The sequence below is a fragment of the Pagrus pagrus genome (assembly GCF_965226575.1).
Source record: "Pagrus pagrus genome assembly, chromosome: 15".
NCBI classification, from domain to species: domain Eukaryota; kingdom Metazoa; phylum Chordata; class Actinopteri; order Spariformes; family Sparidae; genus Pagrus; species Pagrus pagrus.
Window position 1 is genome coordinate 29,262,203 of NC_140199.1, and position 20,406 is coordinate 29,282,608.

At 40.4% G+C, this 20,406-nt stretch overlaps 1 protein-coding gene across 6 annotated transcripts in view; it reads right to left on the reverse strand.

Moving 5' to 3' along the window:
* Nucleotides 1-20,406, reverse strand: part of eno4 (enolase 4) — a 37,311-nt gene that overhangs the window by 5,560 nt on the left and 11,345 nt on the right. For 3 of the 6 annotated variants that reach the window (XR_014624322.1, XR_014624323.1, XM_084376203.1), the window contains exons 4-10: nt 10,600-10,739; nt 9,787-9,956; nt 9,568-9,696; nt 9,246-9,314; nt 8,296-8,460; nt 7,987-8,112; nt 1,764-1,938 (exon numbers count right to left, since the gene is read on the reverse strand). Coding sequence is in view for 2 of the 6 variants with exons in the window: in XM_084376203.1 (XP_084232329.1) it covers nt 1,764-1,938; nt 7,987-8,112; nt 8,296-8,460; nt 9,246-9,314; nt 9,568-9,696; nt 9,787-9,956; nt 10,600-10,739 (974 nt within the window). In the remaining 4 variants the exon portion in view is untranslated. The remainder of the gene's footprint in view (nt 1-1,763; nt 1,939-7,986; nt 8,113-8,295; nt 8,461-9,245; nt 9,315-9,567; nt 9,697-9,786; nt 9,957-10,599; nt 10,740-20,406) is intronic. The other 3 variants (XR_014624320.1, XR_014624321.1, XM_084376204.1) reach the window with 2 other exon arrangements.

The window sequence follows — 20,406 nt, forward strand, 5'->3', positions numbered from 1 at the left end:
GGAGGCTCTTTCTGGCATTCCATAGACTCAAAGCGCTCTGGCGCCATGTGTAAGCTTCTCTGCAAGGTTTCTGACATGTGCCAGACGGAGAGGCTCTGATGAGGAGCATAGTAGCCTATATAACTAAACATCCAGTCTTGGTTATGTTGCTGTAGTGCAGTGCTGGAGAAAGTAGCACAGTGGACTGCATCTCCTAGTTGGGACTGATGAAGTGACAGGTAGTTGTGAAGTTAACTTTCACTTTCACTTTTGTGAGAGCTGTCCAGCAGTCGCTTGTCAGAGCTAAAGTAACGGTGTCTGCTCTGACTATCTTGACTTTTAGCTCATCCTCCTCCTCAAAAACTTTCCCATGTGTTTAGTCACAGTAGCTCTCAATGGCCTACTGTACTGAGGCTCGAGGTACCGAACTAACTGTTAGTCCCTAATCAACATTGCTATTCAACAGTGTCAGGAGGGGATATAAAATATCATAAAAATGTTAATATACACTGGAGTGGCGCTTTATATTACTGGGAAGCAGTAGTTTTAGTGAAATAAGTACACTGCTGAGTCAACTGTGCAGAATAACTGAGCACTACATTTGTTCATATGGAGCTCCTGGTAGGTCGTATACATTAGAAATAGAAGTGTTCAGTAGGGAAAATAATAAAAGACTTCCACGCTTGATTGAACTACTTCATATGTCATGTCTTTTCAGCACATCTTACAAAGGAAGCAAAATGATGTATGAGTATATTACATATTAAATTGATTTTACAATAATTTATTTATTAACTATTTTGTATTTCAACCATGAACTGAAAGCACTTGATGTTGACATGTTGATGTGTTAACAGTTTAGGCCATGGACATCATCAGACAAAAGGCTGGTTTATAGCTGCATGTAGGCTCTACACTGGTGTGTTTGCATTACTGGTGGTGGTGAAACACCAGATTTCCCGGTTGTACATTTCTGGGAAACACACTGAAACACACTCCGCAGGATGTGCAGCCTCTCTCTTACCCAGAGATACTCTGGAAGAGAAGAGGGACTTCGCTGCAAGAGTATAACCCAAGAAGAGCAGCAGCTGACTGGTCAGGAAGGACTGCATGAGCCAAATAGGTCTGTGTGTTTACTGGGAAAACTACTGGTCACGATGCCCTGTATTAGCACTGCTGCTAAGCACCGGAGAACCTACGACAACCAGAATGCACTGCAGAACACTGAACCAATAAACACTCCTGCAGATGTGATATACTACGAGTGGGAGGTGCTTAGTTTAGCTTGGAAAAGGGGAAAAGGAAAGGGTACAAACCAGGAATGACACTGGAAATAGAAACCAGAAAGACACAATGGGGAGATGAATCAGGGAGACACAGGAGCAGAGCAGAGCAGAACAGGACAGGAAACTGAACAGAAGAACTGACCAAGACAGAAGGGAGCACAGTCAGCACACAGACTATATATTCAAGGGAGGTAGGGATAATTGGACACAGATGAAACACATCAGGGAGGGGCAAGTGAGACATAGGTATATAACTAAACAGGAAATAACAAAACCACAAACTCAAACTATGAGACCACTGCCTGCTCCCGGTGATGGTTTGAGTCAAACTTAAAAGCTTGAAGCTGCAAATGTGCTTTTTATACTTGAGAGGAAAGTGTCTATGTTGTATTTCCAGTGGAAGTTGAGGTAAATTGTATTTTTCCAACAAACAACTTATGTTTTCACACAGCATTGATTCTGTAATCGTTCCCTCCCCCGCCTCAGTGGATCTGTTACCGTGGTGCTGTGATGTGATTTGGATCAAATCGCTGACTGTTGTCTGATTGATGTATTTTAAGATGTGACCTCTGACTCCCTGAAGAGATGGGACCTTTGACTTGTAGGTGATATCAGAAAGCAGCGAACATGAGTCTCCAATCACATTACTCAGCTTCTCCCACTGGTGTTTGTCCTTACAGAGCACATAAACAAGAACAAGGATATATATTTAAGCAAAGAACAAAGGTACAAATGGCCATGCATATGCAAATAAACACATACATCTAAGACATAGTCAATCTCACAAAAATACACACAGAAGAATTACTACCCAAACCAAGAACGATTGGTTTTTCCCTGGTTCTGCACATGCCCTGCTCTTAATTAATAGCAATTGATAGGTTTAAATGTAAACTGTGCATACCTAGTAGATGTGGTGTTGAATTAGTTATTTACAGTAAACCAGGAGTGCACTTCATCTGTAACTATGCCAACGAATGCCCTGAAACAAAGTGGTCACATGTCAGCTGTCAACAGGCTACCTCAGTGTTAAGTCCTAGTTGCAAGCTAGTTTCAGGTTTCAGCTGTCAATCATAGGTTTCAGCTGGTATTACAACCTTTGACCATTAGGAAACTATTCTGACCAGAGAAGACAGTGTATTACAGTATATTTGTAATATTTTTTATAGTTTGTCTACAATCAAATAATCTGCAGTTACCACTGTTAGTGTTGTTAGCTTAAATGTCAAGCCAAAGTTGTTTTTGAGAATAAAATTATTATTCTCGACTGAGTTTTAAAGATTTATATCCTAAGGAACCAAAGGGCATTGGGCTGAGAGCCACAGAGATGTCAGAAAGTACTAAAAGACGGCATGAATTGGATTTTTAAAAAGCACAATAAAAAATAGCGCCATCTTCACTTTTTAACTCTAACTTTAAAGCTATCACACACTCATTAAAGGAATAGTTCACTCTAGAACGAATTCAGTCATTATCGACTCACCCTCATGCTGATGAGAAGTCCGGTGTAGTTTCTTATTCCTCAAAGTGCAGCTGGAGACCCGCGGGGTTATAATCCATATAACGAGCGTAAATGGCGTCCGAGACGAAAAGGTCCATACAACTACACAAAAACTTTGTAATATTCCTCCATACTGCTCGTCCGCTGCAATCCAAGTGTCCTGAAGTGGCGACATCCAGAGTTTACTCGAAACTTTGAAACTCACAGTAGGATGTAAATACCGGCATGCATCTATCGCGAGTCTCGTTGATCTTGTCTGCCGCAGCTTCCGTAGTGCATACAGCTGTGAGGGAGACTCGCATGCACGTTGGAGTGTGCCTCCAGGCAAATATAGTATAGTGACTGTTTAAGCTGGAAAAATGTACTAAATGACGTTGTTTCGAGTAAACTCTGGATGTCGCCACTTCAGGACACTTGGATTGCAGCGGACGAGCAGTATGGAGGAATATTACAACGTTTTTGTGTAGTTTAATGGACTTTTTTGGACACCATTTACGCCCGTTATATGGATTATTGCTGCAGGAGGGTACCCCTGTGGGTCTCCAACTGCACTTTGAGGAATAAGAAACTACACCAGACTTCTCATCAGCATGAGGGTGAGTCGATAATGACTGAATTTCGTTCTAGAGTGAACTATTCCTTTAAGAATGAACAACTCTGACAGCCCACTGGAAATTTAACCAGATAACTAACATCACAACCTTACCCTCCGAACACACTCCCTTGTGGAACAATCCTGACTTCTTAAGGAACAAGAAACCACTACACTTCACATTATGGATCAATAAAGGTAACACACACCTCAAACATATCTTATATGTTCTCATATCTTATCAGACCAAAATCCACATTAAGATACAAGGTAAGGCAAGGCAAGGCAAGGCAAGTTTATTTATATAGCACAATTCAGACACAAGGCGACTCAAAGTGCTTTACAGGTGCATAAAAAATACATTAAAAGCATTTAAAATACATTAAAACAAAACATTAAAACAAGTTAAGAAATCTTGCCTACGCCAGCTTCCTGGTTTTTGCTGGATTTACCTCCCATTGTTCTACTTGTCACTTGTCCCAGTGCACTTTATATTTATCCTTAAGACCCAGTTGTCACCGTGAATTCAGTTTGTTTACGCTACAATTCTGAAAAAAAGCAGCCAACCAGCGGTGATAACCTTAAGAGACCCCTTGTCTCCACTTGGTTCCACTCGGCCCTGAGTTGGCCCCCAATCCAGCGGTAAAACAGCTTAATAGGAAAAAACTTTTCTTCCTATTAGCTCCAGCATTCCCAGAACCTGGTATTACTCTGCCCTGAATTGGTTCGAGTCGCCCAACTATCACACTGATCAACAGAAATCCAGCAAAAATTACTATTCAATTTAAAAAAAAAAGAGAGACAAGAATAGAAAATAAAAGTCACAGTGCAGTTCAAAGCCTTAAAATTGCTTCAGTGAAAGGCAGTGGCAAACAGAAAGGTCTTCAGCCTTGATTTAAAAGAGGTGAGAGTTGGAGCAGACCTGCAGTTTTCTGGGAGTTTGTTCCAGATATGTGGCGCATAATAACTGAACGCTGGTTCTCCATGTTTAGTTTTGACTCTAGGGACTGAAAGCAGACCTGTACCTGATGACCTCAGAGGTCTGGATGGTTCATAACGTGGCAGCAGATCAGAAATATATTTTGGCCCGAAAACCATTCAGTGCTTTATAAACCAACAGCAGGATTTTGAAATCTATTCTTTGACTGACAGGAAGCCAGTGTAAAGATCTGAGAACTGGAGTGAGATGATCTACTTTTTTGGTTCTTGTTAGGACTCGAGCAGCAGCGTTCTGAATCAGCTGCAGCTGTCTGATGGCACCGTTACAGTAGTCGAGTCTGCTGAAGATAAATGCATGGATAAGTTTTTCCAAATCTTGTCGAGACATAAGTCCTTTGATCCTGGATATATTTTTAAGATGATAGTAGGCCGACTTTGTAATTGACTTAATGTGGCTGCTGAAATTCAGGTCTGAGTCCATGATTACACCAAGGTTTCTTGCTTGGTTTGCAGTTTTCAACATTACAGATTGAAGCTGAGTAGAGACTGTTAGTCGTTCTTCCTTGGCTCCAAAAACAATTATTTCAGTCTTATCTTTGTTTAACTGAAGAAAACTCTGACACATCCAATCATTGATTTGTTCAACGCATCTACTAATCGTTGTATGGGATTGTAGTCCCCTGGTGATATGGTTATGTAAATTTGTGTCATCTGCATAACTATGGTAACATATTTTGTTTTTTTTCCAATATCTGAGCTAGAGGAAGCATGTAAATGTTGAACAGTAGAGGCCCCAGAATGGAGCCCTGGGGTACTCCGCTTGTCTTTTTCATCTGTTAAGATGTGTAATTACCAATAGACACAAAGTAGTCTCTATCATCTAGATAGGATTTAAACCAGTTTAGTGCTGTACCAGAGAGTCCCACCCAGTTTTCCAGTCGGTCCAGTAGTATGACTGAAATTTTGCCACTGCCTGTGTTTAAATGAATGTCATTGATGACCTTGACTAGAGCCGTCTCAGTGCTGTGATGTGGTTGAAATCCTGATTGGAAGACATCAAAACAGCCATTTACTATTAAGTCATTGTTCAGCTGTTGAAAAACAGCTTTTTCAATGATTTTACTTAAAATTGGGAGGTTTGATATGGCCTATAATTATTCATTACTGATTAATAACTGCAGTTTTCATGGCTTGGGGGAAGACGCCTGAAAGAAGAGACATGTTGACAATCTGTAGCAGATCTGGAGTCAAGCAGTCTGAAACTTTTTTGAAGAACCCTGTGTCATGGTGTTAGAGTCTGTTTTAGGTGGACACATGGATAACACACCTCCTATACCTGGTACGGTGGAACTGACCGCTTGTCTAATTTTCTGAATTTTGTCACTGAAGAAGGATGCAAATTCATTACAGGCTCTGGTAGATAGATGTTCAGAGGCTACTGGCACAAGAGGGTTTGTTAGCCTGTCAACAGTAGCAAACAGGGCATGTGCATTATTATTGTTTTTGGTGATAATGTCTGAAAAGAAGGACTGCCTTGACTTTTTCTGTTCTAAATTAAAAGTTACAAAGTCATTTATTGGTCATTACACAACACAGGGTTAAACAAAAAATATATAGAATGGTGCAGTTTGAAGTCCTAAAACCCAGAAACAAGTCAGCATTTTTACACATCTGGTTCCCTCTTCTCAAAGTCAATGGGTTTTCAGTTAAATGTGTGACATAAGGTGTGTAGTTACCACAGGCTGAAGATCTTTAAACATTTTGTTCTGCGACATAAAATACATAATTTAATGTCCAACAGTTTATTTATAAAGCTCTTCCGTGTGTTAAAAACGGTTAGCGGTTGCTAACAAGTGTCTAAATGAGACTAGGGTTTGGGTTTTAGAGGTTGTCGGGGACATTAAACGTCCTCACAGCGAACACAGAGACTCATCTACTCAACAGTCCGTCTTTACAGGCCCACTTTAGTTACAAACTATTCTTACTCTGACTTTACAACTTGTACATTGATCAGTTACAGAAAAGGCTATATAGTATAGTTTATAATAAGATGCTTAGTGGTGGTGACGTGTAAGTCATGTGACTATGATGTCCTCTGTTTATAGCCTAACATTAGCTTGTTACTGCTACAGATTTTTATACGCTACAAAAATCACAAAGTGGTGTTCATCTATGAAGATTATCTTGATGAACAAAATGTGTAAATATCATAAAGTTGTGTTTAAAGAGATTATTTTCTGCAATAATCCAAAATCCAATTAAAAAATGTTGTTGAGGGAGCCAGGGCTATGCTAACTTTTGGGTTAGCCTACAAAAATATGTCATTGCTACACCACTCTGTACAAAAACACATAGCACATCTTTTGAATTTGCGTCTGGGTGAATGTAAATGGCAGCAAGAAAATGGTGATGATGATGTGGTCGGCATTTTCAATTTAAAAGTTCAACATCTGGGAACTGACTGTGTGTGAGTGTTATGTGTGGCCAGTATCAGTACACTATGCGTGTGTGTGTGTGTGTGTGTGTGTGTGTGTGTGTGTGTGTCCTCTGTCTCCGCCCTGCTCTGCCTTCCTGAGCTCAGGTGCTGGCAATCACCTGAGCAAGGTAAAAGGAGGCAGCAGCAGGCGGCTTCTTGTCTCTCTCATTACAGGTGTGGTGCCGGAGGAGAGAGGCAGCGCTGGCCACGCAGTCTCTTGCTGTTTTTCTTTGCTCCTGAGTTGAGTTTGGCTTCAGTTCTCCGGCCTGTTAGAGTGCCAGGGCTTTGTTGTTTTAACTTGGGTTTGAGTTTCTGGTAGTCCTGTTTTCGTACCCTTCTTGTTTTCCCTCCATGGTTTAGTTGTTTTTGGTTAGGCAGCTTTAGTTGGGAAGAGCCCCTGGATACAACAGTCGTGGCTGACTGGTCTGGGGTCTCTTCCCTCCTTTTGTTCAGTTTGGCCAGGAACTCCTGCCCTTTTCTTTTGTTTGGTTATTTTCTTCTCGGGAATTGTTGTGTTCGGCTACGGCCGTGTGTGCTGAGTTGAATCAATAAACTAATTCTAATTGACTGTGCTGAGTCGGCATCCTTCCTATATGTTATTGGCCTCTTTGTGTTTCGAGTCTTTGTTTTGTTTACTTCAGGGCTGTAACAGTGAGCACTAAGCATCAATGTCCACCTCTCCTCGTCCAGCTGTAGTCCTGCACTCTGTCAGCTCAGAACACACTCCACATGTCAAGTGCAACAGCGTTTTCAGAGATGTTCTGGTGGAGACAGATCTCTGTGGGCACAGCAGTCTCTGATTTCAGGTATTTTGGCCAGCCTGAATCCCATTTTCTTTTCCTGTGACCAGACATTGGCCATGAGCAGTTTTAAACCAAGATGGATTAGCATGGCTCTTTTCTTCCCTGGGGTGGTTCGGCTGGTCTGGTTGAAAAGAGTCCTTGGGCAGTGATCGTCTCAAAGTCCACTGCCCTTAATCTAAAATCTGCGCTTTCTTAATCAATGCTGATGACTGTAATTCTGCCATGGGCAATACGTGTAAGAAAAAAAAAAAACAGTTAAAAAAACAAAAATGTAGCTACATTTTGAGGAGCTACTGGCCGCCAAACGTTGTATGATCTAATTTAGATCTTCTCCCACTGACATCAGACCTGATCAACATCAGTACTAAAAAAATTGACATGACGAAAGAATGATAATGTTCTGAACTTACCTCTCTCCTAAAGGGGTCGATTAAGGCCACCACTGCTGGGTATTTGCTGATTAGGGTTTGGTACATATCCACTAATTCATCTGGAGACTTCAAAACTCCTGTTGCAACTTCATACTTTCCTTTAGACTGAAGAGAGGAGAAGGAAAAAATAAATTAAATTCACTTGTTGTCTCTATTAGCTGTGCTTGTACTGTATTTGCATGTGAACGGACCTGTTTGGCTGTATGCATATATAATTAATTTACACAAGCACTACACAAAGACTACCAAAACCGTGGCTCACATGAAGCTGCAACTAGACACACTTACATAGTCCATTAGCTCAGGGGCAGCACAGTTTACTGCTAGATGGGTCTCTTCTCCCAGTGACAGTCCCAAGTTAGTGCAGGCTTCAATGATCAGATCGAGAGGCTGCTCGGGTCGCTCATAGCTCACAGCTGGTGCTCCACTGTCACACACAATGGCCTGGGTGACCTGAGAGCAAAGACACAACATCTATGTATTGTGCATTTACATATCCAGCTCCAATGCTATACCTTACAATAATATTCACATCCCTGCTCTTTGGATACGTCTGTTTAAAAGTAACATAACTGAAGCTGCATGCAATTTCACACACATACACATTATTTACAATGATACCTCAAATGTGGTTAACAAACATTTGTGACAAAGATATGATGAATAAATGATATTGTCCAAAATGACATCCATGCACTGACTTCACTGTGAATTTAATAATTTACCCCTAAGCATCTTTTTCTGCATTATGTTATACAAAAAAAGGTTTTCATATCAGCACATAACTGAAGACGTATATGTCGATACCGATACATCTCTGACATAGTTGTGATAGTGTGGCCGGTTGTCATTGCAATATTACTAGAAAACAGTGTTCCACTCACTCTCATCACTGTTCACATTATGAATGTCAGGGTGAGGGGTCACTGAACAATGCAGGACATCACTGTGTGTGTACAGTACAAATGCTGTGTGTGAAAGAGAAGGTAAATAGGAGAAGTAATTGAATGCTTTAACAAGCATTTCAACATACATCCAAGCCTCTTTACCCAAGTTAATTTAAAGATGAAGCTATGAAAATTGAATAGAAATCACCTTTTTTGTATGTATCTTTTAGGAAAACTCTCGAACAGAAAAAGCCTCGAATCCTGCCTCCACCTTTTACATTCTATGTTCTCATAAAGCCTGTGTGAACTCAGTTCCTATTCTTACAGTGAATAAATAGCAGTGTCCCTCACCCCAGTTTTTGTTGAAGTGTTTATTATTTTCATCATCTCCTTTTGTAACTCAAGGGTCATTGTGATGATCTGTTGAAGAAGTTCACAGTTCAGTATGTTTAATAAACGCTGTAGTGAAAATTGAATACAGAAGAACTGAGGTGCCATACCAAGAATATACCACATCGTTACAACAAAAATGAAGCAAAGGAAGTTGCACAATGGACACTAACTTTATACAGTGAATAGGTCTATACCAACAGCCAGCTCTGAGAAGAAGTAGACCAAACACAGACAGACCATGTAATAACTACACAGATAGTGATTGAAGAGTGCTGAGTACTTGTTTAACTCGTTGTCCGGCTTTAGGGATCAGGAGGACTTCTTCCAGTAAACTCAGTTTTCCAGGAGAATTCTTCCCACAGCTCAGCAAAGTTACCAAGGGGATGGGAATGTGAAACTGAGGCGGAGCCTGAATAAAATCGTTTAAGACATCATTACATGTTTCTCCCAGTGTAGGTTTTGTATGAATATAAAGTACATTTGTGCTTATGTGGTTTACCTTTGTGTTCTTAAGAGCTGCTATGTATTTGTAGAGAGGGATACCCTGTACTTGTGCCCCAGTTTTGGCCACAGCCAGAGAGACTGAGCCAATGGCCAAGCTCCCAGGTAGAACTGGTTCTGGTGGCTCTGCTGAAGGAAGTGGCTTCTCTGCAGTGTTGCTCTTTTTGCCTGAGATGTACACAACAACAACAAAATAAAAGAGAGAGAGAGTTACAAACTACAACACGGACATTATGTGACTAAAGGAATTTGGATACACATTTTGGGCTTTCATTTGATGTCCTATACAGAGCAATTTAAAATAAGCATCAGAAAACAGGACAAGATACGATTTATACCCCTTTTACACTGAACGAAAAACCCAGTGACACCCACTAACATCTGGCTTTTGTCTTGAAAGGGACCAATACAGAATCAGCTGCAGTAGTCACAGGTGTTAGTTATGGGCTCCAATCAGCAGTGATGTTATCATAACAAATTTTGGTGTAACATTTGCATTGTTGATCGCATGCAGGGGAAACAGAGATGTCACAGCAGCAAAAAAATATACATAGAAACAGATGCATAGAATAGATATTGCCTTGATACGAGTGCTAATGACTGCACATTGTACAATGTAGTATAGAAAAGTAACCTTATTAAATTACAAGAGAAAGAGAGAGAAGGCGAGAGAGAGACAGGTGGATATAAAAAGATATAAAGAACAACCTGAAAAAGAAATCATGTGTTGATACAATTTCAGGGCTCTCTTTTATGGAGCCCCTCAAGGGTCACATAGTAAAAAAATATTATTCACTATTCACTATCCTACCTTTATCACCACTCTTCTGGTCTTTAGTCTGGACATGTGTTGGAGAAGGAAGCACAACCTCAGGCTCACTGGGTAAACAACTCTCCTCCTCCTTGTGTCTGATGTCTTTCTCCTCCAGATAGCAGGCCATGAAGAAATTGCTGCGCAATTATGGAGCAGAACATTTTAGATCATGAAAACCATAGATATAGAAAAGTCGATACTGAGTTCATGATTTGTGTTTATGTGGGCACCATATTGGTGAGGTCAAGATCCACCAGGAAACAAAAACCATGTGTATTGAAAGATGCAGATTTTGGGACAAAGTGGACTGTAACTCACTTAATTCTTAGTTTTCAAAAGACTACATTTCATGAAATCAGCTCAAATTGAAGTTACACAAGGTCACAACGATTTCAAATATTTTATTTTCATTTTGCAACATGTACTTTTTTTTTTGTACTATTTCCATTTCATGCTTCTTCATAGTTCCTCTCCAGTACATTTCAGAGAGAAATGTTGTATTTTCTACTCCATTACATTTATTTGTCTCTGATACCCCGTTTCTTGGGTATGTTTCCTGGGGTGAGGATAATGAGAGACCATTCGTCTGAGGAGATTTGAGTATCAAATTCTTTTCCCCATTTATGCTTTATATGAATATTTCTTCATCAGCAACATACTTCATGCTCTGTACCTCTTAACTAACCGGGCACCCCTGGCAGCATCCTCGTTGTAAGTGTATGTCTTAGATAGATAGCCATTCATTTTTATTCTAGCAGTTGGGGATGTATAAAGAGTTTTAATACACTGAATACATTTCTTGCAAAAAACAAATTTCTCCATAACTTTCCTCAGTGGATATATCTTTAGTTAGTTCATCATTCTGTAATTTTCCTATAGAGGGGAGATCTAAATGGTCGAAAAACTGTTCAATCATATGTGCCTCTGCTTTATCCAGTGTAGAGTGTATAGGACTTGTAATATGTCTCAAACACACCTTGAATGCCATCCAGTGTACATGTTATTTTATTTGACTTGGGATCTCTAATTTCATGTACACTATTTTCAGCTTGTTGTTTGCACAGTTTCCAGCTAGAATTTTTGTTGCTTTTGAGCCGGTCTCATAATATTTTTGTCTCATAGATCTAAACTTTTTTTCTAGGTCTGCGTTATGAATTTGATCTATTTCCTGTTTGATTGGTTTCATTTGTTGCAATGGGAGGGTGGGTTTCTGCTTACTTTGTAATTGCTCTAATTCCAGGAGTTTATTTTGTAAGTCCATCAGTATTTTAGCTTTCTTTTTTTTTAATGAAGGAAGTTGTTTCTAAAATTTAACCTCTAAGGACTGCCATTGCAGTGTCCCACAATATCACCGGATTCACATGTCCATTATTTTTGTTCTCCAAGTCTGTAGTTCTATTTATTTTATTTTTTTTATCATTTCTTTGAATCTTTGATTATTCATCATTCTTGTGTTTAGTCTCCATAGTGTATAACACACTATCCATGTGTAGTTTTAAGTACAAGCCAAGATGATCTGAAAGGTATCTCGCACCAATCTTGCATTCTTCTAGTCCATGTTTTTCACAGTTGTATGTAAGGAAATAGTTCATCCTTGAGTGGATGTTATAACGGGCGGAATAGAAGGTGAATTCCCTATCCTGTCTATGACAATCGCACCATATATCTATCAGCCCTAAATCCTGCAATCTCTTCTTTACCCAGATTTCTAAGTGAATTATTTTCCTTTTTTTATTTTCTTTCTATTCACTTTCAAGTTAATAATCATATTTATAAGTATTTTCCTAAAAAATTATCTTATTATATATATATATTGAATAAAGGCACCTCTTTGTGGTCCAATTTTCCTTTGACAATTATGAATCTGCCATCCTTATCCTTAATCTCTGATGTAAATTGGAAATTAATTGAATTTGAGATCAAAATTGCAATATATGTTTCTGAATCCCTTTCTTTAGTTTTTCATGGTCAGAGGAAGAAAGTTGTGTGTCTTGCCAAAATATACTATGTGATTCCTCTTTTTTTGCCTTAGCTATCATCTTTGTCCTTTTAATGGGGCTGGAAAGCCCAATTTTCATTGAGCGTGACAACTTGAAATTCCCTGCTACACATTGCAACATTTCACATTTCAACCCCTGTGCTTCTCCATTCTCTGACCTCAGAACATAACAAGAACAGAACATATCAAGAACAGTAATAACTATAATATAAATTCCAACCTCTAGGTGGGGCCCCAAGCTAGTAGTGGTTTACTGGTGGCTTGCTCCATTTTGACCGGTACTTAATGAAAGTGAATTTCCTCAGATTGGGTCTCTTATTAATCTGTCCCAGGGATAAACACATCCCTCACTCGACTCAGTTCTGATGAGGTTCTCTGCGAAGGTAATCATGGAGGTACCTTCTACTGCTTCTCTCACACCATACAATATGATATTATATCTGCATTAGTGTCCTTTTAGATCTGTTACTTTAGCTTGTAGAGTGTGTTGCATCTTTAGCAGGAAGGTTACTGCTTCTTTTGCGCCCATGCACCATGTCTCCATATCCCCAATGCGTTATTCAGCTTCGTCCAGCTTTTTGGTTGTGCGCTCGATTTTCCCTGTCTCCACGATCCTCTGGTTAAAGGAATAGTTCACTCTAGAACGAAATTCAGTCATTATCAACTCACCCTCATGCTGATGAGAAGTCCGGTGTAGTTTCTTATTCCTCAAAGTGCAGCTGGAGACCCGTGGGGGTACCCTCCGGCAGCAATAATCCATATAACGGGCGTAAATGGCGTTCGAGATGAAAAGGTCCATAAAACTACACAAAAACTTTGTAATATTCCTCCATACTGCTCGTCCGCTGCAATCCAAGCGTCCTGAAGTGGTGACATCCAGAGTTTACTCGAAACGACGGAAGCTGCGTCAGACAAGATCAACGAGACTCGCGATAGATACACACCGGCATTTACGTCCAGCTGTGAGTTTCAAAGTTTCAAATCACTAGTGCAGGCAGATCCCTCTTGTGTTTGTGTGTCACTCGGTCACTCACAGAGGGTCGATAGTGACTGAATTTCGTTCTAGAGTGAACTATTCCTTTAATGTCATCCCTCAACTCATTCAGGTGTTTCTTAATGTCCGCCTGGAAGTTATTTTGAAAGTTGGATAGTCTCTTGCATTTCCGAGGTCATGTTTTTCAGCACTTCTCGTATTAAAGTCAGTACTGAGGTCTCTTCAGCTAGCTAATTAACCTGCGCTTCCTCGCTGCCATCTTTGTCTGTGGTAGCATTCTGTCACGGGGTGACTATTTCTGGTGATGGGACTAGTGGCGGCGCTGTCTTTTTAAATCATATTCACAAGGGTTGACGCGGGGTAGTGCTGCCCCGGAAGGAGACGGGAGGCTGGAGGCGTGTGATTGGTGGTGGGAGTTGTCAGGTAGGGTCCCCACAGGTAGAAAAGCTGGGTGAAGAAGAACAAAAGAGGACGGCAGCCAGGCACAGACGTTCAAGACGCTGCGGCACGAAGGAAGCGGACGTGACCAGGATAGTGAGCGTATGGCCGGACGAGGAGAGAGAAACTGATCGGCATGCCTTCCGCTACGGACCCAGCAGGAGACCGCAGTTAGTGACCGCGGCTGTGGAAAGGACAAAGGGAGACACATCGCTGGGAGGTGGAGGGGTTGAGGCAGGCTTCGCCCCTCCTCGGAGCTAAGTAGTGCTTTTATTTCACGCCCTTGTTGTAATATCAATAGGGATCAATATAGAGGAAGGACGGGAGAAACCCCCTTAATTTTGTTTGAAATAATTTGTTTGGATTTTATTTGCATGCCTTGCATATTGCTTTTGTTTAGTTTTCCTTTCGCTAATTTTTGTTGAATTACGTTTTTTTTTTTTTTGTGTTATTTTCTGGGGGGGGGGGTCTCTCAGTAAAATCTGACTATTGACTGGTTGTGTTCTCTACACGTCAGCTGGAGGTGTCACGGGCGGCAACGCCGTGGCTGCAGTTGGAGAAGAGAAAGAGCGTGAAGGTGGCAAGGGACTGGTTTTGGACTTGATAAGCTGGACTGTTACCTGGACTCCGTCTTTTCTACCCGCCTCTCCCACCCATCGTCACCCAGTAGACTTTTCTTTTACTGTTTTTTTTATAATCTTTTAAGAGCATTTGCTGCCATTGTTTTATATTATTTTAGCCTATTCTGTTTATTCTTTTAAATAAATTGTGTGAAACTTTGGTTAACCCCTGCCTCTGTTGCTTGTGACCAGTGGCTCCCCAGTAGAGACCTTACTCAGTTTTTATAGTTTTATCGCCACACACACCCATGACACACCATGGCGTCAATTTCCCAAGCCATCCTTTTTGCCTCTCCCTTGCCACTTATGACGATACTATCCTTTCCCCATTCCATCTTCCACGTTGTTTAGGTGAATATGTGTTGTAATTACTTAATGAATTAGGGGGATGTAATTGACTGGTGCAGAGCTAACATTTCACACGTCCATCAGCAATTGGGCGCCACCAGGAGTCCCTTTCAGGGGGAATTTGTTCTTTAACAACAGCGCTATAGATATTACATCTGTATGGAAGCACTTTGCAACCTAGCCATTTAAAAACATGTTTAAACTGGAGAACAAATATTCTACTTATTTTAAGGAAGAAATACATAGACAACATCATGACTCAGTTTTGCAGCAGTGCTGCTTCTTGTTATTTTGACTTCTTTACACGCAGAACTTTCAGCATTTTTCACACATTCAAAATGAATTTCAAAGTGTTGAGTGTAGTTCTGAGTATTTATGACAAAGGTATTATAATACCATTGTAAAATACAGGCTATAACTCAACACTCAGTACAGCCTATACCTCAATGACATAGCAAAAACATGTTGCAGTTTTCTACTTTGTGTGAGCCACCAAACTGCTTAGCATGCAGCACTGCTTTTTGCCAAGTAAAACTTGAATCTATCCACTGTGCTGTCAGACTAAGTAAAGACATTGGACACACGTCTGAGCTCCAGATGTCAGAAGCTAACATTATCAACGTTTTCCAAACATTTCAAAATGAACAGTACATCTGCCTGTACTCCGTTTGAAGAATTGCCGCTAATAAAGCTGCTCCACTGATTCAGTTACAAATATGTTTCATTTTCTATAACTTCTTCACAATAAAAGCTCCCCATTATTAAGTAATTTAAAAGCTTTTATTATGAAGCAGTGTTACAGGAAACATTAAACATGACTCCTCAAACAACTGAAAGTGAACGCGACAAATCAGTCAAACAGGATGAGAAACTAAAGAGATTCAGTTAGAAGCTACAAAAATACTGAGAGCTGAACGCACTGACTTTTAAAAACCCCTTTCTCTCAGGTTGGTTGTTGTGGTGCACTTTTCTTCTTGGCACTCGTCGCCTGTAAAATAATCGGCATACTCCTTCCCATGGTGTTTCTGCAAATGTTTTATCAAGTTTAACGGTACTGGCACCCCTCAAGACACTTGCATTGCATTTTGCTTTTTTCTTACTTTAGCTTAAAGTAATTCTACACAGCTGATCTCACTCAAGCTCACTCCAGCTAGTCACGTGACACATGGCAGCATGTGTCACGTGACTAGCTGGAGTGAGCTTGAGTGAGATCTCTTTACAGCATGTTGCGCATAGTTTAAGCATTTACAGTGTATGGCATTTATGAGTTTAGGCTAATAAATTCCCCCTCTCAGATATCTGATCCAGTGATTTTGGCCAATATCAGACCGATACTGATACTGAATACTAGATCGGCGCATCCCTAGTTATGAGTTCACATTTTTTTCTGTTTTGAGTAATGTTGGCAGCTGCACGAGGTAATGTGTCACTGATCATTCTGATGGATGTGTTGTGTCGTTGTTGTCGTTGTTGTTGGTTGCTTCCCCGAGTTTGCAGGTTTCAGTGCGTACCTGTGGTGGTTGCCTGTGGTAACCACCACAGGTACCACCTGAAATCTAGGGGGGAGGTTAGTTAGATTCTGGTTAGGCAGTTTAGATGGACAGGGCGGGGGTGATTTTTGGCTGGGCCATTAGTGTGGTGGCATAGTGTGATTCATTCTGTGTGGATCAGATTTGGTTTGTGTAATTGTGTAAATGTTGCTACTGTTGCTTCTGGTTTGCACAATGCTGGTGCATCTGGCTCCGAAGCCGATGTGGAAAGCGTAAAAGAATTACTGTTATTGCAAGTGGAAATCAAAACGCTTGAACTTGAGTAGCGTAGGGTCCGTGTATCATCCGTCTATTCAATTATTCCATTCAATCTGGCAAACGAAAAACAAAAAAAACAGTCAATATTTCGTTTTTTCTGTTTTTCTGTTTGACCAAAAAATGGAAGATTGGAGTTTGTTTTTCTATTTTAAACTCAAAACAGAGAAAACAATAATTGGGAAAACCAAAACGAAATAATAAATCTATTTTCGTTTTCGGGCTTATGTTTTCAGGTTATTGATGTACCCATTTCCCACGGTGCCTTGCTCGCACATGCGCAACAAAGTAGCCAACAACGTGCTCAAATCCCTGCTAGCTGGCTGACTTTGCCAAGAGAATCTGGCTGCAGACCTCCAGTGTGGGGTCGCTTCCGGTGCAGCCTCCAGTCTCAGGCCGGGAAGTGCATGCAAGAAACTTCAAAATAAAATCGTGTAGCCACAATAAACTTCAAAATAAAATCATGTAGACACTTCCGGTGGAAGCGCTATTGTCAGCTTATGTCGCTGATTTATATTTAATTAATCAACATTGTAACGTTAAAACCATTAATTTCTTAAATGTGGCATACATGTTGATCTTGCTAATTTTGTCTACGTAGCATGTAACATCGGTAGGCCTATCTATATCAGTGTAGCAACATATCGATTCAATACGTCTGCCATCAACATTACTGCATTAATATTAATTCTGTCAATAGGGCATAAACCCTGTCCATGTAGCTTAGCGACGTCAGTTCATAGAAAAACATGAAGCTTGTTGATTGGACAGTTGAAGCCTAAAGCCTCTCTTCCTGTCTTTATCAAAAAACACACTTCTAACATAAGTGACCTTTGAAGAGTGTAACAGTAGTTTAGTACAAACATATGCATTTAATATGGTAAATGTATTTCAAGACACAAGAAGCTTATGTGTCTGCTGTACTGTAAACCTGAAGATCTTTTGAAGAGATGAGGCTATGTGTTTTAACTATGCAAGCAATCTCAGCACACATGTGGAGGGCAGGAGTGGTTACTAAAACCATATCAACATATAATTAGCCCCTGCTTTTAATATTTTATGTACAATATTTATAATGTTAAATACATTATTTTATTGTGTGCTATTTCTGTATATGGTTTCACCTAACTCTTATACATATTACACCTGAAGGTCTTTAGAAGACAATAGGCCAATCAAATTTTTTACTATACTTAAATATATAACAATGTCAGCATACGTGAAGGTCAAGAATAGCTAAAACTATTCATTATCTTAAAATGCATTAACTTACATGTTTTCTTCATGGTATAATCAACGTAAAAAAAACATAAAATGACAAAATGATCAAAAAATCAGTTTTATTCAGCAAAGCAACAACAGTAGTGCCCTACAAGGGCATCATTCATCAATTTGACATTCGCAGTATGTCAGGTAACCTTGTTTATCACTCATCTCCTCACAAAATGTCCACATGTCTTCAATTTTGGAGACAGAAATCTGAACGGCTCCAAGATGCCTTCCCTTTCCTGGTCATCCATGTCCGTACTCTCCTCCTCAACCCAAAGTCTGGCATATTGCTGTGCAGCCTCTGCCAGTTCCTCCTCTCCCATCAGTGATGCATCTACATATCACAGAAAAACTGATGTTATGCTCATAGTACATACATTTCATTTTAAATAAGATTAACATTATCTTATACTGAAGTTTAAATCTTCATTTTATCTTAATTTGGACGACAACAACATCCTAAGACCTATGCCTGTGCTAAACTCTTAACTACAAAAGTTGGACATGGTTAGCCTATATATAAACAGTTAGCTTACTTTATCCGCAGAAAGAAAGCCAATGCTACCATTAAACTTTAGGAGCTAACGCTAGCCACCATTCACGTAACTAACTTTAAAATACCAAAAAGCCCATCCACATTTGTAACATTCAGTCATTTGCGTGCTTTAGATTTACACATATTGATAATGATGTATATTAAAACAGCAAACATATGCAAGACCCGTGCATTCAGAACTGTTTTTGGATAAATAAATTCAGTCACTTACTGTTGACACGACAGTAGTAAAAAGCCGAAATACCCGAGTCCTTGGGGAGACGCTAAAAATGTTTGTTTCTTCCGGTCCTGAGACTGGAGCCGGCCTGAGACTGGAGGCTGCACCGGAAGCGACCCCACACTGGAGGTCTGCAGCCAGACGCTCTTGGCAAAGTCAGCCAGCTAGCAGGGAGTTGAGCACGTTGTTGGCTACTTTGTTGCACATGCACGAGCAAGGCACCGTGGGAAATGGGGACATCAATAACCCGAAAACGAAAATAGATTTATTATTTCGTTTTGGTTTTCCCAATTATTGTTTGCTCTGTTTTGAGTTTAAAATAGAAAAACAACTCCAATCTTCCATTTTTTGTTCAAACAGAAAAACGAAATATTGACTGTTTTTTTTGTTTTTCGTTTGCCAGATTGAATGGAATAATTGAATGGATGGATGATACACGGACTGCGTAGGTTAAGTTTGGTTAACGTTGAGGGGCAGGTCCTGGTTTCTCCTGCAGCTTTGTGTGCTTTTGATGTGTCAAGTCATCTAAGTTTAGTGCCTCAGTTCTGTTTACACAACCGACATACCTTTTTCTCACTTTTCAAGCGGGTAGCTGAAAGTAGAGATTGGTCGGATGTGGAGCGCACTTTATTGTTGCAGTGTGTTTTGACAGGTAAGGCACAGGAGGTATGATTTAGATCCTGGGAGAAATCTGGTAAGCAGACACATATGGAGTTTGCCAGGGAGTTAGTCAATCAATCAATCAATCGTTGCCATTATTCACTGAGTGTCCATACTTATGACGCTTTGTGTGATTTGATTGTCTCAGAGCAGTTTAAAAACTTTAAAATATCCACCCAAATTGCTACAAATGTGAACGAACATAAAGTGAATACACACAGGCTGCTACTCTGGTGGATGATTAGAGGTTGACTCACTGCTTTAACAGCTTGTGCAGTCACAAGGGCTATGTGCTATGGGGAGGCAGAACCTGGCTTGCCACAGAGTAGCATGGAGGAGAGTGGGGCCTTCACTGTGTCCATACCTGACTCTCTCTTTTCTGTTTCAGGCAGAGCAACGGGCCAATTCTACTTGTGCTGAGCTGTGTGTGTGCTTTCGGACATTTATGGGAAGAGTGGCACGAAGGGTTATTTGCTGCAGGAGTAGTTGTTGGTGTGAAAATGAGTGCCATGTGGGGATGATTTTGTGGTATATCCTCTGTTCCAAGTTGTTTCCCTTTCTAAATTCCAGGCAAAGGTGCTGAGGGCCACCCATGAGTCGGGGCATTTGGAGGTTCATAAGATGTGCAATTACATTTTCAGGTACTTCTTTTGGCCCTGTGTGAAGAGGGGTGTGTCTAGGAACATCAAAACCCGTCACACCTGCCAGATGTTAGGCAAGCCATCCCGCCATCACTTCCACATACAAAGTCTGGGATTAATTATTTGCTTACAGTAATGTGCCAAAGTACACAATATCCAACCACATATCTGTTACATACTATTACTGCTAAGGCTGTGTTCAAAGCACTGTCCCAGTTCATCAAGTATCAGGGGACTGATTTCTCATCACATTTGTT